This window comes from Monopterus albus, unplaced genomic scaffold (assembly GCF_001952655.1).
Source record: "Monopterus albus unplaced genomic scaffold, M_albus_1.0 scaffold12.1, whole genome shotgun sequence".
Lineage (NCBI taxonomy): Eukaryota > Metazoa > Chordata > Actinopteri > Synbranchiformes > Synbranchidae > Monopterus > Monopterus albus.
The window spans coordinates 5,266,967-5,290,929 of NW_018127892.1; the positions used below are offsets into that span (position 1 = coordinate 5,266,967).

General features: G+C 42.2%; 2 protein-coding genes across 2 annotated transcripts; one reads left to right on the forward strand and one right to left on the reverse strand.

Annotated features, from left to right (window-relative positions):
• Nucleotides 1-1,112: 1,112 nt before the first annotated feature.
• snrnp200 (small nuclear ribonucleoprotein 200 (U5)) lies at nucleotides 1,113-16,247 on the forward strand. Its single transcript, XM_020590459.1, has 44 exons — nucleotides 1,113-1,403; nucleotides 1,612-1,772; nucleotides 1,942-2,116; nucleotides 2,208-2,400; nucleotides 2,529-2,584; nucleotides 2,710-2,808; nucleotides 2,923-3,075; nucleotides 3,162-3,261; nucleotides 3,349-3,485; nucleotides 3,569-3,646; nucleotides 4,211-4,384; nucleotides 4,519-4,656; nucleotides 4,742-4,897; nucleotides 5,009-5,179; nucleotides 5,284-5,477; nucleotides 5,578-5,701; nucleotides 5,831-5,980; nucleotides 6,103-6,345; nucleotides 6,439-6,627; nucleotides 6,715-6,912; nucleotides 7,039-7,191; nucleotides 7,295-7,375; nucleotides 9,324-9,407; nucleotides 9,647-9,753; nucleotides 9,835-9,953; nucleotides 10,040-10,194; nucleotides 10,284-10,473; nucleotides 10,561-10,734; nucleotides 10,848-11,008; nucleotides 12,038-12,265; nucleotides 12,349-12,540; nucleotides 12,628-12,806; nucleotides 12,905-13,056; nucleotides 13,148-13,256; nucleotides 13,363-13,471; nucleotides 13,574-13,763; nucleotides 13,856-14,020; nucleotides 14,154-14,275; nucleotides 14,357-14,500; nucleotides 14,582-14,758; nucleotides 14,874-15,034; nucleotides 15,234-15,315; nucleotides 15,403-15,495; nucleotides 15,586-16,247. Exons 1-44 carry the CDS (start codon nucleotides 1,359-1,361, stop codon nucleotides 15,733-15,735), a joined length of 6,411 nt encoding a protein of 2,136 aa, XP_020446115.1. The 5' UTR covers nucleotides 1,113-1,358; the 3' UTR covers nucleotides 15,736-16,247.
• ciao1 (cytosolic iron-sulfur assembly component 1) lies at nucleotides 15,812-23,556 on the reverse strand. Its single transcript, XM_020590458.1, has 7 exons — nucleotides 23,128-23,556; nucleotides 22,352-22,497; nucleotides 22,160-22,271; nucleotides 21,933-22,021; nucleotides 21,647-21,848; nucleotides 16,967-17,036; nucleotides 15,812-16,672 (listed from the first exon to the last, which is right to left on the reverse strand). Exons 1-7 carry the CDS (start codon nucleotides 23,264-23,266, stop codon nucleotides 16,435-16,437), a joined length of 996 nt encoding a protein of 331 aa, XP_020446114.1. The 5' UTR covers nucleotides 23,267-23,556; the 3' UTR covers nucleotides 15,812-16,434.
• Nucleotides 23,557-23,963: the final 407 nt, after the last annotated feature.

A 23,963-nucleotide genomic window follows, 5' to 3' on the forward strand; every position in this document is an offset into this window, starting at 1 on the left:
GTAGATTTGCTCAGTTTGGTTACTACAGTATTACTCATATAAACCTGTCCTGTCAGAAAGCAACTTTTAAGTGGAGTCAGGTTCATTAGACCTTACTGTAGTAAAAAAGGATAAGTGATATGGCTGTGTTGGGAGCATGAACTTCGATGCATCAGCACAAGATATAATAATCATGTACACTGTAGAACTAACTTCAGTCAGGACAAGAATAGCATAGGAGTCACATGTCAAGAACTCAGGCATTACCATGTAAAAGCTTATCTAGGTTAACCCAGCCTCTTTAGCATCTTCATGTTAATACAGAGTGCTGGCATCACAGACTGCTGTCCAGATCTTGTCTGGGTCACAGAAAATATTAATCCCTGGATCCTGGATGAAAGTAGTCCTGTTCTACTCTTTCGAGGTTAGCAGTGTGTATGCAGTATACACACATGGGTGCGTTGCAGAGGCAATGTGTTTTCTCACACTCTTGTTGGGAGCTCAAGGGGCAGAGTGTGTTTGCAGATGGCATCATAGCAACAGCTGCTCAGACAGCTGAGGTGTGTGCATGTGGTGTTCCATGACAGAAGGCTACAGCAAACACATTGTCTGGACACAAGTCTGAAGTGGAGGATTTCCACAAAGTCACTGGCCGAGTATACATTAGATTCAAATTTTTACTGATCTGGAGAAATGAAGAGGGATGGCTGGTCTCTCACTTTTGGAGTAACCTGACAAGTTGGAGAAGCATAGCAGTGGTATAAACAGAAAAAAATAGACTAGATTTCTACGTCTTTGACCTAGAAATCTAGTCCAGTTGATTTTTCAGTTTACTATGACCTGGATGACTGAGAATCTGCACAGACATGTGGTATATACAGTATTTTACTCAAGTAAAAAGTACCCTACTGTTTCTATGGTGAAATTGTATTTAATTGTATAAACACTTACTGTAATAGAAGTAGACAAGTAACAGTTATTCAGGTACATTTTAATATTTTTGAGAGCATTTTAATAAATTAAAATAAAACATGAAACATGCTGTGTGTTAAATGAAATAAATAAAATGTAAACTGGTCACCTATAGGGGGCGCTACTCGTATTTGCTCGTTGCTGCTGGTCTAACCTTTGACACCGGAAAAGGAAAGCAGCGGCTTGTTGTTTGCTCGTGTTAGCAGTACTTTTGTGACGTACGGGAAACGCATTTTCTTGTATGAAGCGCGGACGTTTTGAGAACAATCTCAGGCTACAGAAATAAAAAGTGCACTGATGTTAACGCAGTAAAAAGGCAGAGTGAAGTGAGCTCTGTGCATGTTTAGAGTCAGCGGGCGGGTTCACGTTGAGTGCGGCGGTAAAAATTAAAAGAATAGACTGTCGTAATGGCGGATGTTACTGCTCGTAGCCTGCAGTATGAGTACAAAGCGGTGAGTATGTTTGTCGAGAAACCTATGAACAACACGAAAAGTGTTGTTTCCGTTTACGTTATTAGGCTAACTAGCTATATGTTTTTATTTCCGGCTACGTATTGCTCAGTCAGTCATTCCCGCAAATAGCTTAGCTAATGTTAACCTAGCCCAGGCTGTGCAGACCAATGTATGTTACTGACTGACCGTCTTTGTGTTAAATTTCTAGAACTCCAACTTGGTGTTACAAGCTGATCGGTCTTTGATCGACCGCACACGGAGAGATGAACCCACCGGAGAGGTGCTGTCCCTGGTGGGGAAGCTGGAGGGGACCAAGATGGGTGACAAGGCTCAGAGGACCAAGCCTCAGAAACTGGAGGAGAGACGACCTGGATACTGTTAACTATAACTTTAACTATAACTTTGTCAACTTAAAGTTGATGTTTGTGCAGACTAGTCTAGACATTGCTATCATCTTTCTTCATACAACCGTGTTGTTCATGTGTCCGTTGAGTGACATTCCTCTTGATCCTTGTCATTTTATCTCGTTCTGTCTGTACAGGAGACGAAAAAGAGATGAGGACAGACATGATATCAACAAAATGAAGGGTTTTACCCTTCTGTCTGAAGGCATTGATGAGATGGTGGGCATTATGTACAAGCCTAAAACTAAGGAAACCAGAGAGACCTATGAAGTTTTGCTCAGCTTCATCCATGCTGCTTTGGGAGATCAGGTCAGTGAACACTGCAACAGCTGCATACTTTAGAAAGTCAGCATGTATTTTTGTTCAACACCTGGTGTGTCATTGCACTTTGTCTCTGCAGCCGCGTGATATCCTGTGTGGAGCAGCTGATGAAGTGTTAGCAGTTCTTAAGAATGATAAAATGAGGGATAAAGAAAGGCGACGTGAAGTAGAGCAGCTTCTTGGACCCGCTGATGACACACGCTACCATGTGTTGGTGAATCTTGGCAAGAAGATCACAGACTATGGAGGGGACAAGGACTTACAGAATATGGGTAAGTTTCTTAATGAAAATAACGTACAGTTTTGTATCTATAGCCTAACGGGAGCCTCCTTGTTGATTGGCCTGTCAGTTCTTCATGAAAACATTATTGTGATAGCACAATGTATCTTTTATCCACAGATGACAACATTGATGAAACCTATGGCGTGAATGTCCAATTTGAATCTGATGAGGAGGTGAGGGTTGTTTGCCTTTCTCCTAAATTGTCCCAGATGTGTAGATTAAATCTTCTAGCTTTAACACTGATGAACTGGCATGTTAAATAGGTTATGTCTCAAAGTGTTCTCTTCTTATTACATAGGAAGGGGATGAAGACCAGTTTGGTGAGGTACGAGATGAACACTCAGACGAAGACAGTGAAGGAGAGGAGGCAGATGTAGGCTGCACTCTTTCAGCCAATGTAAGTGCAACGTCTGCATCTATCAGCACTGGATTAAGCCTTCTAACTGAACCTTTGTGAATTATTGCATGCTATACTACTTTTAAAAAAACATTTAAATTCCTCTTTATTTAGCTTGGTGCCACGGGCGATGTGATGACAGTGAAGAAAAAAGACCTACATCCTCGAGACATCGATGCCTTCTGGCTCCAGCGTCAGCTCAGCCGTTTCTATGATGACGCCATTGTCTCACAAAAGAAAGCTGATGAAGTCTTAGAAATTCTCAAGGTATGTCTGTTTTTTTTAAAATCTTTTTTGTTTGAATACTTGTGTACCTTTCGGCCTTGCCCATCATTCCACTCTGTGTTCCACAGACTGCCAGCGATGACAGAGAGTGTGAGAACCAGCTGGTGTTGCTGCTGGGCTTTAACACCTTTGATTTCATCAAAATCCTCCGTCAACATCGTCGCATGAGTATGTGTGTTGTAGAATAGCACAGTTTGATTGTTCCATCTTGTGCTTTTTGAAGTTGGTAATTTTATATGTCCTTCTGATACACAGTTCAATATTGTACCATGTTGGCGAGTGCTCAGAGTGAGGCTGAAAAGGAACGGATCATGGGAAAAATGGAGTCAGATCAAGAACTGTCAAAGATTCTTTACCAGCTGCAAGAGACAGAGAAGGAAGACATTATTCGAGTAAGACCTCTTGTTTGTGAAATTGTGTGAGTGCTTTGGATATATGGATTTTTCTGTTTATTCTTGGATTTTTGTGTCTTTAGGAGGAGCGGTCTCGCAGGGAGAGGGTGAGGAAGTCTCGAGTTGATGACTTGGAAGCAATGGACGTAGATCACGGAGAGGTAAATAATGCAAAGGTGCATTGATATCAACTGGTTATAATGTATGCAGATTGACTGCCTATGGTAGTGCTTCTCAAAGTCCAGACCGGACGGCAAGTCAGTCCAGACCCAGCCCACACCGCATACTAGGAATGCAATAATACAATGTAATGAAGCGTATGTTTCCTACTGGTGCCTGTTCAGAATTAGCAGGTTAGCTAAAGTTTAACAGGTGTTCAGGTTCTGTCCTGCGGGAACAAGAAAGTGAGACTTCAGCATCTTCTGCCAGTGTACATGATGCCACCAATGTGGTGAGGATGTCACTATCCAAATGTGTGAAGAAAAGGGTTGACCAAGAAAACCGAGTTTTCATTTTGTCCCAGTCCAGCATGAGGCCCTTGTATTTGATTTTAACAGACACTGAATACAGAGACGATCACAGCAAAACCTATGGTACCTATGGTATTCTTTTTTACTGTTGGATAACTCAAGAATACTACTAATTAGGTGGTAAAATGGCATCAGCAACACTGCCATAAAGGTATGTTTACACTGCTGAGAAAATCCATCCTTCTTATCCTGCAGTCAGTGACTCCTCGACAACTACTTGATCTGGAGGATCTGGCCTTCACTCAGGGGAGCCATTTCATGGCCAACAAGAGGTGCCAGCTCCCAGATGGCTCATTTCGCAAACAGCGCAAAGGTTATGAAGAAGTTCATGTGCCGGCTCTCAAACCCAAGCCCTTCAGTGATGATGAGGTTTGTTGGTTGTGTGTCTCGTAATGGAAGACTTGTTATTGCCTTACTGTGCAGGTGCTAGTGCAAAAATGTCAGTGAAAAGTAGTGTTTAGATGTGTTCCTGTCCTACATTCAGCTTATTATTGTGTCATCAGGTGCTTGTTGGCATTGAAAAATTGCCCAAGTATGCCCAGGCTGGATTTGAAGGGTTCAAAACCCTGAACCGTATCCAGAGCAAGCTGTTTAAGACGGCCATGGACACAGATGAGAACCTGCTAGTGTGTGCACCTACGGTAAGCTAACATTAACAACTTCTGTTGGAACAGTTTTTCTCAAATGTACTTTCTCCTATAATTTTGTTATTCCTTGTGCACACAGGGAGCTGGTAAGACCAATATTGCCCTGATGGCGATGCTGAGGGAAATTGGAAAGCACATAAACCTGGATGGAACTATCAATGTGGATGACTTCAAAATCATATACATTGCACCCATGCGCTCACTAGTACAGGAGATGGTGGGAAGCTTCAGCAAGGTGAGCTTTCTCTCTCTCTTCCAAGGCTTTGTTTACATACTGTGAAGTACTTTTACCAGCTTTGAGGACACAGATCTACAAACAAAAGTTTTACTTTTCTTCTTATATCAGCGCTTGGCAACTTATGGCATCACAGTGTCCGAGCTAACAGGAGACCACCAGCTCTGTAAAGAGGAGATTAACGCTACTCAAATCATTGTCTGCACTCCTGAAAAATGGGACATCATCACCCGTAAAGGTGGAGAGCGTACCTACACGCAGCTAGTGCGCCTCATTATCATTGTAAGTAATAATGTGTTAAAGAAGGCTTTTGTCATAAAATACACCAAGTATAGTTTTTGTTAAGTTTTATATCCGGGTGATAACAAAGTGAATGTGTTGTGCAGGATGAAATCCACCTGCTGCATGATGACCGTGGACCTGTGTTGGAGTCTCTGGTGGCAAGGACCATCCGCAATGTGGAGCTGACCCAGGAGGATGTGCGTCTGCTGGGCCTCAGTGCCACGTTGCCCAACTATGAGGATGTGGCTACCTGCCTGCGTGTGGATCCTGCCAAGGGGCTCTTCTACTTTGACAACAGGTACGCTGAGTGGAGAAGTTAACACAAATAGTCTTGTTATTTACAGCTACATGCGCTTTCTTTTCATAATATCTCTGATAACTATTTGTTTTTTCTATAGTTTCCGTCCTGTACCCCTGGAGCAAACCTATGTTGGCATCACAGAGAAGAAAGCTATCAAGCGTTTCCAGATCATGAATGAGATTGTCTATGAAAAGATAATGGAGCATGCTGGAAAGAACCAGGTGAGTTCTGTCTGACTCTGTCTTCCAAACTGATCCAGTTCCTATGAGAAAGAAACTTTCATTTGCAACTTCTCTGCACTACCTGTAACCAGATCTGAGAGGTTACTGACGTTCACTTGTATCTATCAGGTGCTAGTATTTGTCCACTCCAGGAAGGAGACGGGAAAGACTGCTCGGGCCATAAGAGACATGTGTTTGGAGAAGGACACACTGGGTCTTTTCCTCAGAGAGGGTTCAGCATCCACTGAAGTTTTGAGAACTGAGGCAGAACAGTGCAAGGTGAGCTAATGCCATTAACCTAAAACGTCACTTCAGCAAGATAAGATGGATGACCAAACTCAAAGTTTCTGTGGTGCCTGATCAGAATCCTGTTAGACTTACACGTGAACTTCTTTATCTAGAACCTGGAGCTGAAGGATTTGCTGCCTTATGGCTTTGCAATTCACCACGCTGGTATGACCAGAGTCGACCGTACGCTGGTAGAGGATCTATTTGCTGATCGCCACATCCAGGTTTTGGTGTCTACAGCCACTCTGGCATGGGGTGTCAATTTGCCAGCACACACTGTCATCATCAAAGGAACACAGGTGTACAGCCCAGAGAAAGGCAGATGGACTGAACTCGGAGCCCTGGACATTCTGCAGGTCAGTCTATGCTGGATGGTTACTAAGCCGTATTAAAGCCTGCCTTATAGCTTCACTAATAGTAATGACTCGATTAATGATGTCTGATTTCAGATGCTTGGTCGAGCTGGTCGTCCTCAGTACGACACCAAGGGAGAAGGGATCCTGATCACGTCCCATGGAGAACTGCAGTATTATCTGTCCCTGCTCAATCAGCAGCTGCCCATCGAGAGTCAGATGGTACCCAAGCTGGCCGACATGCTCAATGCTGAGATAGTACTGGGCAATGTGCAGAACGTAAAGGTTAGTGACTGCCGTGTTCACACGCTTTGTTACAGGTATAAGTAGCTGATCAAATTCTAATCAATTTGTCATATTTGCTGTATTCAGGATGCCGTGAACTGGCTCGGCTACACCTACTTGTATATACGCATGCTCCGCAACCCCACACTGTATGGTGTTTCTCATGATGACCGGGGTGCAGACCCCCTCTTGGAGAGGCGCAGGATGGACCTGGTGCACACAGCAGCCAGTATCCTGGACAAGAACAGCCTAATCAAATATGACAAGAGGACCGGCAGCTTCCAGGTATGCAAATTTGTTTTGAGTCGGTGTATTTTAATATTCTCTGTGATGATTCTGGTAAATTGGTAACGAGTCAGGCGTGATGAATTTAATGGTTTACTTTTTTGTCTGTCTGTTTTTTACCTGAAGGTTACAGACCTGGGACGCATTGCCAGCCACTTCTACATCACACACGACTCCATTCAGACATACAACCAGCTGCTGAAGCCGACACTTAGTGAGATTGAGCTCTTCAGAGTCTTCTCACTTTCCTCAGAGTTCAGGAACATTGCAGTGAGAGAGGTATGCTTGTGTCCAGATAATCATGGTGGTTTAAGTATAATCCTCAACAACACAGGCTTCAACATGCTAAATTCAATTAACAACATACGGCTTTGTTTTGCAGGAGGAGAAACTAGAGCTTCAGAAGTTGCTGGAGAGAGTTCCTATTCCTGTGAAGGAAAGCATTGAGGAGCCTAGCGCTAAGGTAACACACATGACTAACGATGATGTTAATGACACTGAAATTATGTTGTTTGTTCAGACAAGCCAATAACTGAAATCTAGGTATTCTTATTGCAGCTAATATAAGAGATGGTGGTTGATTTCAGAGCAGACAACATCCTTCTTAACAAAATAAAGGCTTGTATTTGTAGTTTTAAACTAGTTGTTTTGAGTTAAAAGTTTGATATGCACCCACACTTGGTTTCTATGTATGATCTAGTACATGTGTCAAAATCAAGGCCCGCGGGCCACATCCAGCCCGGCATACAATTACATCCGGCCCACGAGATCATTTTATACTTTTTTTTTTTAATGGCCTGGCGATATGAAGCGACGATAACACACAAACTACAAATAATACCCATAATGCAGCTCAACAGCTGCCTTACCGAACGATAGGCTACCTGAGATCATTCCCGCGTCAATTACGTCAGATCAATCAAGCGTCTGTTGATGTATACAACCCTAATTTCAAGTCAAAGCTAGCCCCTAACACTGGCCAAGAGAAAAGTTGATTCTGAAAACAGAGCCTTTCTAAACCGGTGGGAGGCTGAGTATATGTTTACTGACATTGTCGGTAAACCCGTGTGTCTTATTTGTAGAGCTAATGTGGCTGTAATTAAGAAATATAACCTAAGACGGCACTAGTGTTGCTTTCATCAACGAAAATTATGACTAAATATCGTCGTCGTCAATGAAACTTGATCCTCTGTGCATGTAACTGCTGATGTCACAACAAAGGGACTTACAGTAAGTAAAGGGGTTTGGAGAAATGCCCTCATGCTGTAACCATCTGCCATATACATACTGCATTACCTCATCATGGAGGTGAAGGGAGGCAGGAAATCTGACATCATTTGGTGGTTTTGACTGATTAAAAATAAAGCAGCATCTGTGTTGTTTCAACAACTAACACGTCATTGTTTCTACACATCAAGAGATGTTCAGTACAGTTGTAAACATAACTTCAGCTTCTGTATATCCTCCTTATCAGAGCTTTCAACGGTTGCCGCTCTTACTTAAGCCCCACTCGCGGCATTATTTAGCAGTCGACAACAAACAAAGTTAAGTCTGACACAGAGAAAGGCACCGATGGCCGGCCAGCTTGAGTCTATAAGGTAACAGTAATATAAGATAACCTTGTTTGAAGTGGGTTTGGCTAAAAGAAACTTTTGGTTTCGTCTATTCTACTAGGTACTTATACTACATTGACTGGGTTAAATAGAATTGCATTACTAAAAAGAGACAAATATAATTTTCATTTACTAAAACTAGATTAAAATGTCATCTTTAAAAAGAGTATGAATGTGACTACAACTATTAAAAACTAAAGTGACAGCTTCACACAAAGACTAAACTAAAATTAAAACAGGCCGCCAAAAACAACTCTAGACGGCACAACAAGACAAAACATCAGGACAAGCTGAAAAACGTCAATGCAGAGCAGAAGCTACAGAAGGTAGAGGAGTTGAAGAGGAATCTGACATCACAGCAGATGTTTTCACACAGTGAAGCTGCTGTGAAAGCAAGTTTTATTGCGGCAGAGGAGAAAATCAGCCTGGACATTTACCGAGGGAGAGTTTCTGAAGAGCTGCATGATGAAAGTGTGCAACGTCTTGTGTCCAGACAAAAACCAGGTGTTTGCAAATGTAAGCCTTAGCAGAAATACGGTTACTGGTTTTAGGTTCAAGTTAATTTATTTTGGAATAATATTGTATCCTGTCTGTTTCGATTCATATTTATGTTCAAAAAATGTTTAGTTTTAGTCTGTTCAATAAATGTTTATCCGGTTCGGCCCGCAACCTAAAGTGTGCTTTGAGTTTTGGCCCCCTGTACGATTGAGTTTGACACCCTTGATCTAGTATGTATGAGTAAGCAGCATCAAATCCCAGTGAATAATATATTCTGTACTTTTTGTGTTCCCTTCCCAGATCAACGTGCTGCTCCAGGCATACATCTCTCAGCTCAAACTGGAGGGATTTGCTCTCATGGCTGACATGGTCTATGTTACACAGGTATAGCTGGACATCCAGTACTTTGATTATTGTTAAGCATTGTCTCTCACTTGTTACAATCTGCACTCACCCTGTTTTAAAATCAAAAACTTAAGGCAACATATCCTGACATGATAAAAAATAAAGTCCCGTGTACGTATACCAAAATTAACTTTCCATGAATTCTCTTTCATCCATGATAAATTTCCTGTCAGGTCTTATATAAATGTTTTTAAATAGCTATATATTTTTTCTTTCAGAGTGCCGGAAGATTAATGCGAGCCATATTTGAGATTGTGCTGAGCAGAGGCTGGGCTCAACTCACAGACAAGACCATGAATCTTTGCAAGATGATCGACAAGAGAATGTAAGTCTGACTGTTTTGTCTCCAAAATGAACATAGATTTTGCTGTGCCAAGGCAGCCACTCATAATGTGCATCTCCGCAGGTGGCAGTCAATGTCGCCTCTGCGGCAGTTTAGGAAGCTGCCAGAGGAAGTGATCAAGAAGATTGAGAAGAAAAACTTCCCCTTTGAGCGTCTCTATGATCTCAACCACAATGAGATTGGTAAGTTTTGTTGCCCCACAAGTTATCCGCTGGATTCCCTCCTCAGCCCGGAGAGTACTTTGAAGTCACTTGGGTCATTGTTTCAGGTGAGCTGATCCGAATGCCAAAGATGGGGAAGACAATCCACAAATATGTCCACCAGTTCCCCAAACTGGACCTGGCTGTCCATCTGCAGCCCATCACTCGCTCCACACTGAAAGTGGAGCTCACCATCACTCCTGATTTCCAGTGGGATGACAAGGTCAGTCCTTAAATCCAGTTAACAGCCCTTGATGTGGCACCTAAACTCTGTTTTTTAGCCACCTGACCTGCTTTCATTTTCCCACCTAGATTCATGGATCATCTGAGGCATTTTGGATCCTGGTTGAGGATGTGGACAGTGAGGTCATCCTCCACCACGAGTACTTCCTGCTCAAAGCAAAGTATGCCCAGGATGAGCACCTTGTTACTTTCTTTGTTCCAGTATTTGAGCCCCTGCCACCGCAGTATTTTATCCGTGTGGTCTCAGACCGCTGGCTCTGTAAGTCATCTGATTAAAGCACATTATAGAATTCACTTCATGTTTATGTAAGCATTTTAACAAACTGTGGTATCTCTTTCTTTTCAGCCTGTGAGACTCAGCTCCCAGTATCCTTTCGCCACCTGATCCTACCAGAGAAGTACCCACCACCTACTGAACTCCTGGACCTGCAGCCTCTGCCTGTCACGGCTCTCCGGAACTCTGCCTTTGAGGCTCTCTACCAGAACAAGTTCCCCTTCTTCAACCCCATTCAGACACAAGGTACACAACAGTAAAAAAAAAAAAAGTCTGCTGCTCATCTAAAAGATGTTGCTCATCAAAGGAGAGCTGCACTTCATATTGCTTGACTCACTTGTGTTGCTTCTGTCCCCTAGTCTTCAACGCTGTGTACAACAGTGATGATAATGTGTTTGTCGGAGCTCCCACCGGCAGTGGAAAAACCATCTGTGCAGAGTTTGCTATTTTGAGGATGCTGCTGCACAATGCAGAAGGTCGCTGTGTCTACATCACCCCCATGGAACCACTGGCTGAACAGGTATGAAGTCATATAGAAGTTTGAAGTGTGCCTGTCATAACTAGGGCCACCCCCTCAAAGTCGACTAGTCGTATCATTAGTGGAGAGACCTGTCAGTTGACTGAGACTCTTCTAGTGGAACCTTTCTTTTTATTTTATTATAATTTATTTTTTGTCAGCCAGTGTGGATTACAATAGAAGGTAATCACAGCCCCTGCCGGTTCGTCATCTACTTCTCATGTCAGTGTGCCAAGTAGTAACTTGCTCCATACTCCCCCCTGTGGTCAGGGGGAATACCCACTTCAACAGTGTCGCTGCCTGATGCATGGCTGTGTAAGGTTTTTGGCAAAATTGTCATAATTGTATAAATTCAGAGGTGTCTCTATAGCTTTGTCTTCCCCACCTACGTACACAGTGTCAGAATAATAGGAACACCTCTGAATATAATGTAGTCCAGTACAACACCACCTTTAACTATGACCTCAATAATAAACATATAATTGAATTTATACAACTGACAATTTCAACAAAAACTGAAACACTGAGCTTCATAAACAAAAATGTTAAGGTGGACGTGTTGTTTTAAATTCCATACAAGTATACAGGTGTACCTAATTAAGCGGCCGGTTAGTGTATATCCTTATTCTTTACAGTGCACACTGGCGTGCATCAGACATAATGTGCTGGTTAACTGATGGGAGAAGCTCAAACTTGTTGGTAAACTAGGCTATAACCATGTCTCAGAAGAAAAATTGCCTATAAGAGCAAGAACAACAAACAAGTAAAAACAAACTTCTCAACAAAATGTACACAAATGAGTGGGATAATATCTACCTAAAATGACAAAACTCACCTTTGTGCAAAATTTAATTTGCACTTTAAAGAGCCCATGGCATGTTTTTCCTTGTTTTTTTTTTTTTTTGAATTATCTACAGTGTTACAACGGTGAATTATCTGTCTTTATTGATTTTTAAATGCTGAGAAATAACAACCATTACTTGTGTTTTCCTTCTACCTTAATTTATAACTATGTTAATCTTGGTCTCTCAGGTGTTTGTCGACTGGCATCAGAAGTTCCAGGACATCCTGAACAAAAAGGTGGTGCTGCTGACAGGAGAGACTAGCACAGATCTGAAGCTCTTGGGAAAAGGTGACATTATTGTTAGTACCCCTGACAAATGGGACATTCTGTCTCGTCGTTGGAAGCAAAGGAAGAACGTCCAGAATGTCAGCCTTTTTATTGTGGACGAGGCCCACCTCATTGGAGGAGAAAATGGAGTAAGAACACAATACTGCGCACGTGTACTGTAGTCATTTGTAGACCGTGCATCTTGTAAATATCCATTGTTTCTTCTCATTAGCCTGTGTTGGAGGTCATCTGCTCCAGGATGAGGTACATCTCGTCTCAGATTGAGCGTCCAATCCGCATTGTGGCCCTCAGCTCATCTTTGTCCAATGCTAAAGATGTAGCCCACTGGCTGGGCTGCAGCACCACAGCCACGTTCAACTTCCACCCCAATGTCAGGCCTGTTCCTCTGGAGCTGCACATCCAGGTATGTAAACACTGTTAGTCAGCAGCTACAGGGACTTAGAGTTTCTAAAAATTCCTGTCAGGCTGTTAATTTTTGTGGTCTGTTTAGGGCTTCAACGTGAGTCACACTCAGACTCGTCTGCTGTCTATGGCTAAGCCAGTGTACCACGCCATCATGAAGCACTCACCCTCAAAACCAGCCGTGGTGTTTGTCCCGTCCCGCAGGCAGACTCGCCTCACAGCCATCGACATACTCACTTTCTGTGCTGCCGATGTGGTTCCTCAGAGGTCAGTCGCTACAATGAGATCCCGTCTCTAGCTGAGAAATAGACTGTTGCCCTCACATCTTGGCACTGTGGACAACAAATAAAGGTTTGTCTCTGTAGGTTCCTGCACTGCACTGAGAAAGACCTTGCTCCGTTCCTGGAGAAAATAAACGATTTAACTCTGAAGGAGACTCTGGCGAATGGTGTGGGCTACCTGCACGAAGGTCTGTCTACAACTGAACGCAGAATAGTGGAGCAGCTCTTCAACTCGGGTATGGCTCGCTCCTGCTCTGCACTTAGAGCTTGTTCTATGCAGGTTTAGGACTGAATCATCACCACCTTTGGTGTCTCCTACTTTTGCAGGTGCTGTTCAGGTGGTGGTGTCCTCTCGTTCACTCTGCTGGGGCATCAACATCTTTGCGCACCTTGTCATTGTCATGGACACCCAGTACTACAATGGCAAAATCCATGCGTAAGAGTCCCATAAGTTTGATGCTCATTAGTTTCAAAAAGCGTGTACTATACATAACCTGCATTGTTACTGCCATCCACATCCTGTTCTCCCCTTTTTCTCTCAGCTATGTGGACTACCCCATATATGATGTCCTCCAGATGGTGGGCAAGGCAAACAGACCCATGCTAGATGATGAGGGGCGCTGTGTCATTATGTGTCAAGGCTCTAAGAAGGTAGAAAGACATCTGTTGTTTCTGATTCATTCAGTGTTGAAAGCGGTGACTGTGTGACAGTAACAAAAAAACCAAACCAATCTCTTGTCTTTTCCTTGATAGGACTTCTTCAAGAAGTTCTTGTACGAGCCGCTGCCGGTGGAGTCTCACTTGGACCACTGCCTCCATGACCACTTCAACGCTGAGATTGTCACCAAGACAGTGGAAAACAAGCAGGACGCTGTGGACTACCTGACATGGACATTCCTCTACCGCCGTATGACCCAGAACCCCAACTACTACAACCTGCAAGGTGAGTCTCCTCTGTTGGAACAGTATTAAAAGAAAGAATAAAGATAGTGTTGGGAACAACTTACAAATCAAGTTGTGTGTTTCCTTTGTCAGGCATGTCCCATCGTCACCTGTCAGACCACCTGTCTGAGCTGGTGGAAAACACTTTACATGACCTCGAGCAGTCCAAGTGCATCAGCATAGAGGATGAGATGGATGTGGCACCACTCAATTTGGGCATGATTGCTGCCTACTACTACATCAACTACACCACTATCGGTTTGTGACAACACAACCATCACACTTACTGAAAATCTTTTTACTGTTGCCTGACTGGTCAGAGATCCTTCACGTACGAAACCATGTGTTGAATTCAGAGATAACTGAGTCGCCCTACCATTGTGTTTGACAGAGTTATTCAGCATGTCCCTGAATGCCAAAACAAAGATCCGTGGGTTAATTGAGATCATCTCCAATGCTGCTGAGTACAAGAACATTCCCATCAGACACCACGAGGATGCACTTCTCCGACAGGTAAACATGCCATACCATCCAAACACATTCCTGCCAAACCAGCAAGATAAAATTTAAACTAGACATTTTTTTCAATCTCAGCTGGCACAGAAAGTGCCCCACAAACTGAACAACCCAAAGTTCAACGATCCTCATGTGAAGACAAACCTGCTGCTGCAAGCCCACCTCTCCAGGATGCAGCTGAGCGCTGAGCTGCAGTCAGACACCGAGGAGATCCTGAGCAAGGTGCGGATAAATGGAGATTTTGCCACTAAGTGGGAATAAGCCTTAGACGGTCATAAACACACAGCTTTGTTGTGTTTTTAGGCGATCCGTCTGATCCAGGCCTGCGTCGATGTGCTGTCCAGTAACGGCTGGCTGAGTCCTGCACTGGCAGCTATGGAGCTGGCACAGATGGTCACCCAGGCCATGTGGTCCAAGGACTCGTACCTCAAACAGCTGCCCTTCTTCACCTCAGAGCACATTAAACGATGCACAGAAAAGGTACATCAGCATTTTCTTATTCTATTCGGTTGTTCTATTAAATATGCTTCAAGAAATCGTAACTTTTGCTTTACAACTAGTGTAACTGGATCATATCTGGCCACTTTTTCATCAGGGTGTGGAGAGTATCTTTGACATCATGGAGATGGAGGATGAAGACAGAACTGCGTTGCTGCAGCTCTCAGACGCCCAGATGGCCGATGTGGCTCGCTTCTGTAACCGCTACCCCAACATCGAGCTGTCATACGAAGTGGCAGAGAAGGACAACATCAAGAGGTACGTATGGATCTTCTCAGCACTGTTTGCAGTAATTTAATAAAGGAATACGTTGATTATATTACAGAGGTGAAAATGCCTATGTCAAATAGCTGCCCTGACAAAAAGAAATTAAATTATGATTTATTAGTCTTGTACAAAATTCTGTGTATTTGTAGTCAACTAGATATGCTAATGGTTAACACGTTTGTGTTCACAGTGCCAGTCCGGTTCTGGTTCAGGTACAGCTGGAGAGGGAGGAGGAGGTGACTGGGCCCGTCATCGCACCTCTCTTCCCCCAGGTAAATGCCAAGCAAGTATTGCATTTTCATCTTGTACTTTTATATATTTGCCATTAAAATCTGACCTATAAATTATCACTCTCGCAGAAACGTGAGGAGGGCTGGTGGGTGGTGATCGGCGACCCCAAGTCTAACAGCCTCATATCTATTAAGAGGTTGACTCTTCAGCAGAAAGCAAAGGTCAGTCGCTGTATATACTCAATGGCCAAAATGCTCTTTAAACCAACAGGGGTCTAGTTTTGTTTATCGGTTGTGCTCCTCCCCCCGCAGGTCAAGCTGGACTTTGTTGCACCAGCGATGGGCATTCACAATTACACCCTGTACTTCATGAGCGATGCGTACATGGGGTGTGACCAGGAGTACAAGTTCAGCGTGGATGTGAAGGAGGCTGACAGCGATGGAGACAGTGACTCAGACTAATCATTATCTTGACTATAGCAGCCTCCAGCATTTTGGTCAAATTGAGGGGTTAGTGTTCTGCCTTTTTTTTTTTTTAATTCTGTAGATATTGAACCCACTTAATGTCGCTTGACCTTCTCTGTGTCTCATTCACCCTCTGTGCTCTTGTCAGTTTATTCACTGTTGTTTCTCAGTTAAAAATCAGCTGAATGATGTACAGGATCTGTTTACAGTTAATTAGATATGTATTACAGATGTATAGCAAACTCCATTCACAGTTGTGATGAACAACTTATTCCTCAATTTTAAATTTGAGCTCATTAAATAGATGAAACTTAATGATCTACCATCAGTTTTCAGGTTTGCTTGAAATTTAATAATTTTAGAAAAAAAAAAAAACACACTAAGCTGGTTGAGAAGGCTACACTGTTATTCCAAAGTGTGTGTTTAAATAGAACTGTCCAGTTATATTTGATTTTTAGTACGATGTGCTGTTGGGAATATTTTTTGCAATAAAGATGAGCCCAAGTGTTTCTATTTGGTTTTATATTTCTGTACACAGCCTGACAAAGTATAAGAAGTGCAGAAGCGTCATAATCAGAATTCTGCTGAGCTATCACATAAGCTGTAAAAGTTGAACAAACAATTACGTGGTGATCTCAGAACCACACAGTTCCCAGTGTAACTTGCAGTCACTGCCTTTGTTCAGTAACAGACCAATTAGGTAGAGTCTTCCTGGATCCTCCATAAGGCGATCTCTCCATTATCACTGCAGGAGGCCAGGAGGCCCGGCTCTTGTGGGTTCCAGGCCACACAGTTGACATCCTGGCTATGAGCTTTGGTCACCTGAGCAGCTAGCGAAAACACCAGCTGGTCTGGATTGGCCGACTCATCCTCCTTAAACACTCTCACTGCGTCGTCACCGCAGGCGGTTGCCAGGGCCCCGGTCAGCGGACACCTGGATGCAGATACACACAAATCTCAGTTCAATCCAGCAAGATAACAGATTCATCTGCATTTGGCAAATCAAAATGGCATCATTATATTGAGCTGGGATTCAATCGCCACCTTTTTCTTAAGTTGAACCAGATTCCACATAAATATACAACATTCCATAATGCCGAGGTGAAATTTTGGAACTGTTGCACCACAATGATATGATAACCTAAATGAACCTGCAGACTGAGCTGCAGATCCCACCAAACACAGTAAAAACAGGGCAATATAATGTATAGGAAAGAAATAGTCCTACCAGGCGACATCATACACTGTTCGTCCATGGTACCCAGACAGAGTGCAAACACACTTCCACAGCAAGTCTCCTGTTTAACAAGCAGAGCAAGGGGAAAAGAAAAATCAGATAAAATCTGCCACCCATGTCAGTCCACTTTCTACAGTACTGTCATATCTTTTATGGGCTTTGAAAAAAATAATACATTTAGGTTTGTATAAACCTGAACAATTTAATCACTAACAAACTTAACAGCAAATGATTTGTCATAAAAAAACAACCTAAGGTTGACAAAAATATTTACAGCAGCAGCTCTTTCACTGATGAACACTTGCTCTTTTGCAAACTAGACATTTTCCTGTTAATTTGTGGAATCTGATGATGAACATGTACAGTACTACCTGAGACCTGTCAGATATTTCAGAACACTGTTAAAGGTGCCATGTTGTGTAAACTGATTCAAGTATGTATATGACTGATATTAAATGATGTCTCCTCCTCTACCCCTTAGTCCTAAAGCACCAACTCTGATCTTTGCCTGCTTAAGTGCTTCTTGTTGGTAAGAGTACTTACTCTGACATGAGATTATATCCAATTTAGTCACTGAGTGGATAAAACAGTTTCATAATGATTTGATTTACAATGAGAATATAGGCTATATAAAATGGACAACATGTCACCACTTTATACAAGCGCATAAAGGCCAATGACGATCCTGAATTGGTATGCTCCTTGCTCGGTAGTAACAGATACCATTTCACAACCGCAGATGCTGCTTCAGTGTAACATGCCCTAGCAAATTTGGCATAAATAAATGCATGTGAAGTTATTATTCATTTTTGATCAGTTGTTAGATCATGTGCTTTTGTAACACTGACCGTAAAGTAATTTAAAATGTCTCTCTATGTTTATTAGGCTATCACAATAAATGCAAGCAGCCCTCCATCTAGCATGCTGCTAACGCCACACACTTAACATCACCATGGAAATGCTGATTTAATTGGCATCTGCATTATTCTATTGACATGGCACTGCTAGTCTTGTGTTTATTGTGATAGCTTAATAAACAATATGCAACTCTTCACTGATGTTTCCTTAATATTATGTGAACCAACGCATGATTGTGTTGCACAAATAATTTTAAACATACCAAATCATTGCAAATGCAACTCTTTGCCCAGGTAGATTGATTCTTCCATCATCGATTACTCAGACTGGCTAGGTTGGCTGGGCTAAAATATTAAATAAGGTGTCTTCTATTGTTTGCTTTGGTTGCATAGCAGAGATATTTTAAACTACTTTTCAGTCAGTGTTACAAAAGCACTGCACACAATCTAACAACTGATCAAAAAGAATAACTTCATGTTCATTTATTGATGGCACATTTGCTATGATGTTACACTAAAGTGGTATCTGTCACTGGAAAACGAGTGGCATACTACTTCAGCATCACCATGTGCCTTTACAGAATTGCCATGTGCCACTAAGATAAAAGTGACACGCCAAATGACACTTTCCAATCTCAGCACAACTGGCTGTATCAGGTCGCCAATCAAAGTTGTCAATCATCCAAAATACAGCCCTTTTTTAAATCACCTGATAACTTATTAAAAACAAACTTATCAGGAAAATGTACACAAATGAGTGTGATAATATCTACCTAAAATGACAAAACTCACCCTTGTGCAAAATTTAATTTGCACTTTAAAGAGCCCATGGCATGTTTTTCCTTATTTTTTTTAATTATCTACAGTGTTACAATGGTGAATTATCATCTTAGATGTGACCTAATGCTCAACAAATGAGGTGTACATACTGTATGTTCTAGTACTTCTATGCAGAAGCAACTCGTTTTTTTTTTCTAAAATAAAGTATTATGTGATAGTTTATGGATTTCTGTGAATGGGTATAAAATCCAGGCCGTTGCGCGTTCATGTGAGCTTGCCTGACATCCACCAGTGCCCCACCATATTGATAAAGTGTTATAGTGCCTTGTTTTTTATGTATATTTTCATAAAAGTTTAAAAAAAAAAAAAAAAAAAAAAAAAGAGAAAGCCATCCACCGGTGCCATTGTAAAAGCGGAATTTTTCGACTGCGCCCATTTGGTGGATATATTTTCCCTCTTGCTGCTGCACTGTGACCAGAGGATGTGGAGAAAAATACAGAGCCTGAGGTTACTGCACGTCTGGGAATGTTCCTGTACAGGGACTCATTGTTTTACCTGACCAGGTTTAACCTACAAGCAATGCGGCCTGTGAAGATCCCGGTGGCGGTGACTAATTAGCTCATCGATGCTGGATTTCCCCAGAGCACAGTACCTGTTTGTTTTGACTGCTTGAGGCCAGTGTGTCTGCCACATGTGATGTGTTACTGGTTAAGGAGCAGATTAACAATCCATGATGTCATTGTCGGTGCTACACTACCTGTTGGAATTAATTTCACTGCTTTGGGACTATATGTGGTCGTGTGGGGGAAGATGCAGCGACCACCAGTTGGAGCTACTTGAAAGGGAATGATGTTTCTACTACTGGGTGGGACTTAAAGGTAAGTTTAAAAAAAACATGTTACATGTCTGTTAATGCCTTATTTCTGTAACGTTAGAGAGAATTGTTGTGAGGCTGGGGAAGTTACTGCGTCTGCATTATGCCAGTTAAAATATGGGCTTTCTCAATTGCCTGCTTTGTTTAGAGTGTTACAAATCTCTTGTAATCAATGTGACACAACATCAGCAACAGGAGTTGTGCATGTTCACAAACTATACTCTCCTTTTTTAGGAAGAGGCTCTCTGGTTTTATAGTTTTGAAATAATTAGACAATTTGGAGTTATGAGGGGTGCCAAGCTTACAGTCTTATGCAAAAGTTTAGGCACCCCTTGATAAATAACAGATTTTGGTGATTTTTTATTTGAACAGATGTTAACACAGTTTCTCTTGGAAATGGAAAAAATGCACAATATTTTCTGCAAACAGTGATGCATAGTTACTTCTTATGCCATAAATTGAACAAAAATAAAAAATAAAAACATTATTATGGCATGGTGCAAAAGTTTGGGCACCCTACACAATCAGTACTTAGTAACACCTCCTCTGGCAGATATCACAGCTTGCAAACGCTTTTCATAGCCAGCTAAAAGTCTTTCAATTCTTGTACTTGGGATCTTCTCCCATTCTTCCTTGCAAAAGGCTTCTAGTTCTGTAATATTCTTTGGTCGTCTTGCATGCACAGCTCTTTTAAGATCTACCCACAAATTTTCAATGATGTTTAAATCAGGGGACTGTGATGGCCATTCCAAAACCTTCAGCCTGCGTCTCTTGAGGTATTCCATAGTGGATTTCGAGGTATGTTTAGGATCATTGTCCTGTTGTAGAAGCCATCCTCTTTTCAGCTTCAGCTTTTTTACAGATGGTGTGATGTTTGCTTCCAGAATTTGCTGGTATTTAGTGGAATCCATTCTTCCCTCCACCCGTGCAATGTTTCCTGTGCCACTGGCTGCAACACAACCCCAGAGCATGATAGATCCACCCCCATGCTTAATAGTTGGCAAGGTGTTCTTTTCATGAAATGCTGCTCCTTTTTTTCTCCAAACATGCCTTTGCTGATTGTGTCCAAAGAGTTCTATTTTAACTTCATCAGTCCACAGCACTTGTTTCCAAAACGCATCGGGCTTCTGTAGATGTCCTGTTGCATACTTCAGACGTTGGATTTTATGATGGGGACGCAGATAAGGTTTTCTTCTGCTGACTCTTCCATGAAGGCCTTGTCTGTGCAAGCATCGCTGCACAGTGGAACGGTGCACCACCACTCCTGAGTCTGCTAAATCTTCCTGCAGGTTTTTTGCAGTCAAATGGGGGTTTTGATTTGTCTTTCTGACCAGCATACGAGCAGTTCTGTCCGAGAGTTTTCTTGGTCTTCCAGATCTCATCTTGACCTCCACAGTTCCCCTGATCTGCCATCTCTTAATTACATTTCTTACTGTGGAAACTGCAAGCTGACAACGCTTTGCTATCTTCTTGTAGCCTTCTCCTGCATTGTGGGCATCAATAACTTTCATTTTCAGGGTCTTACACAGCTGCTTAGAGGAACCCATGGTTGCTGGGTGTCCACAAGTGTGTGCACAAGGTTTGAAGAGTCAAAGTATTTGTACAGCTTTGAAATTGGCATTTACCAATGACAGCTGTTGCTGTGCATCAGATCTAACGAGCTGATTAAGGTCTGATACCTTGTGAGAGACTTTGAGACTCTGGAACTCTTAGGGTGCCCAAACTTTTGCACCATGCCATAATAATGTTTTTATTTTTTATTTTTGTTCAATTTATGGCATAAGAAGTAACTATGCATCACTGTTTGCAGAAAATATTGTGCATTTTTTCCATTTCCAAGAGAAACTGTGTTAACATCTGTTCAAATAAAAAATCACCAAAATCTGTTATTTATCAAGGGGTGCCTAAACTTTTGCATAAGACTGTATCTAGAGGTGCCCAAGATTGAATATTAAATGGCTGGAAACAAGTAAAATGAGCATGCCATGGCCACTTAAAATTTTTATTTTGGCTCATGTACGATTTGGTAACATTTTTTTGATTTATACTGCAATAAGCCTCCTGGAGGTGATCGACTCGAAGCAGCTTCACTTTTGGGAGCTGTCAAGTTGTCCATTCTTATATACAGTCTATGGGTGAGACCAACCCCTAATAACTCACCCTCTCCACTTTCATTTGGATACTCCTTCCAAATCTTCACAGTGCGGTCATCACTGCAGGAGGCCAGTCTCTGTCCAGTCCCATCAAAGGACAAACTCCAGACTGTGGATGTGTGTCCTTGCAAGGTGGCCCGGCACTCCCAGTCATCATCCTCGTCTTTGTAAATACAAATGTTGTTGTCATAGCTGGCTGAAGCCAGGAGCTGTAGACACACATGGTAAATACATAACATAACTATGTGACAACTGAGAAATCATTCAGGTGGAGAGGGCAGAGTGTGACCAACCTCCTGTGTCGGGTGCCACACAACATGCTTGACATCTTGTGTGTGAGAGTTCACAACAGTAACACACTCATACTCGTCTTCTTCATCCACTGTGAGACACAAATGGAAAGAGATCAGTTTTATGAACAAGCTGAGAGGTGCAGATCAATACATATGCCGAGGTCCTAATATGAACTAGATTAATGCCATGCCTCTGAGGCGGTGACACACTCTAGTTTAACACAAACCTTCCCAGACCCAGACACTCTTGTCTCGACTACATGTTGCTAGCAGATTTCCTGAAGGGGCCCATGCCACGCATTTGACTTCATTTTCATGTCCTTCCAACACAGTCAAGCTCTAGAAAAAGGTAAGGCTCAAAGTAAAAATCTACAAGGGTAAAAGTATTTTCAAAGAGCAGAGTAAACATGTCATCTTACCTCAAAGTCATCATTCTTCTTTTTCCAGATACATGTGGTTGCATCAAAGCTTGCAGAGGCCAAATAATTCCCACAGGGAGACCACGCCACCTTCCTCACAGTGCGCTGGTGCTGGTGAAGGACACTCTTACATATCCAAGAATCCCCTAAAAACAGAAAAAATTAAAAAGGTGTCAGCCATCAGAGATGTCACTGTTTTATAGAGAATCAGTGATCTCCTTAAATTTCTCTTAATCATCATTGAGGACAGTTTTACAAATGAGATCAAGACTCCTTTGATAACAATATGGATATATGTTTTTTGCATCAGTGTGATGTGTCTTTCTTATATTTAATTAACTGTATTAGCAAAACAGTACATTATATGTGGATATTTTATCTAAGAAATTGTTTCTCTGTTTTATACACAGATCATGACAATAAAATCCTCTACCAGCCACATGTAACTTGTACCAGTGACAAGTAATTTAACTTAGATGTATAAGTTGTATGATTTTATTTCTGCCAAAGACAAACAAAACATACTCAAAAGAGGGTATTAACTCTATAACAACAAGAATAACTGTTATGACATTAACCCCAGTTCCTAAACACTGTAATGGGCAGTGGGTTTCTGTAAGGATCCAAGAAGATACAAGCCAAACGCGGATTTCCGAGCTTTTTAAAAGGACTGTGTTGGTGCATTATAATGGGATTTGAACTTTAGTCAGCAGCACATGCTAATACAGAGCTGAAGGTGTATCATCTTGGTGTGCTGAAGTTAGCTGACAGCTCACCTTCACGTCCCCATATCCGGATGGCTTTGTCACCCCCACATGAGGCAAACAATGTCCCAGTCGGGTTCCAGCTGACGAACCAGCAGCGAGAGTCCGGGTGTGCGCTCAGTCTCTGGACCAGGGACAAAGCCTCCTTCATTTCTGAGCTGGTTTATTATTTAGACACCGTTGAACCGTCTCTCCCGCCTCCTTCCGCTACCTGACCCCAGATATAACGTTGCCAATTCACAAACACCACAACGCAAAGTGAAAACCCGCACAAATAAGCATTACTCTCGTGCTAAACGACAATCATGTGTCAACCAGAAAAGGAACTGAATTAAACGGGAATGTTTAGAACAGAAGACAAAGTACAAAAGTTCACAAACACAACCATTCAGGAAATACCGCCATCTTAGTTTATCAGGTATGCATTGTGGACATCTTCTTCTTGTAGTTTATTGGCGCTACGGATTCCATCTTAAGGTGCATTACCGCCACCTACTGAACTGATATGTGTATCAACCATTGAGCCGGACATTGTGGGCTTTCTTCTTCTTTGGTGGTTAAGGGCAGGCAGCTCCTTTTGTTGGATTGCTGCCACCTTCTGACTTAGTCCATTACAGCGCTATAATCCTTTTAATTAAACCCGTATGCTCATCCTTTCAGTTCTTTCTGGCTCGCTTACTCGTTAGGTCTACAGCTCATAGTCCTGTGTAAACACCTGCAAGGATATACACAGTGGTCAAAAGTAACTAAGTATATTTACTCAAGTACTGTACTTAAGTACAATTTCAAGATTAAGAATCTTTATTGTCATTATGCATAGCATAATGAATTTTTTCCGGCAGCTCTTG

What these genes read in the sequence shown, in the direction of transcription:
- snrnp200 (XM_020590459.1), top strand. Translation starts at nt 1,359, where the DNA reads ATGGCGGATGTTACTGCTCGTAGCCTGCAGTATGAGTACAAAGCG. An exon ending in AGCCCTTCAGTGATGATGAG is followed by an intron (nt 4,385 to 4,518) that starts GTTTGTTGGTTG and finishes TTGTGTCATCAG; the next exon opens with GTGCTTGTTGGCATTGAAAA. An exon ending in CCGAGGAGATCCTGAGCAAG is followed by an intron (nt 14,501 to 14,581) that starts GTGCGGATAAAT and finishes TTGTGTTTTTAG; the next exon opens with GCGATCCGTCTGATCCAGGC.
- ciao1 (XM_020590458.1), bottom strand. Translation starts at nt 23,266, where the DNA reads ATGAAGGAGGCTTTGTCCCTGGTCCAGAGACTGAGCGCACACCCGGAC. An exon ending in GAGTGTCTGGGTCTGGGAAG is followed by an intron (nt 22,022 to 22,159) that starts GTTTGTGTTAAA and finishes TGTGTCTCACAG; the next exon opens with TGGATGAAGAAGACGAGTAT. An exon ending in TGTGGCACCCGACACAGGAG is followed by an intron (nt 21,849 to 21,932) that starts GTTGGTCACACT and finishes GTGTGTCTACAG; the next exon opens with CTCCTGGCTTCAGCCAGCTA.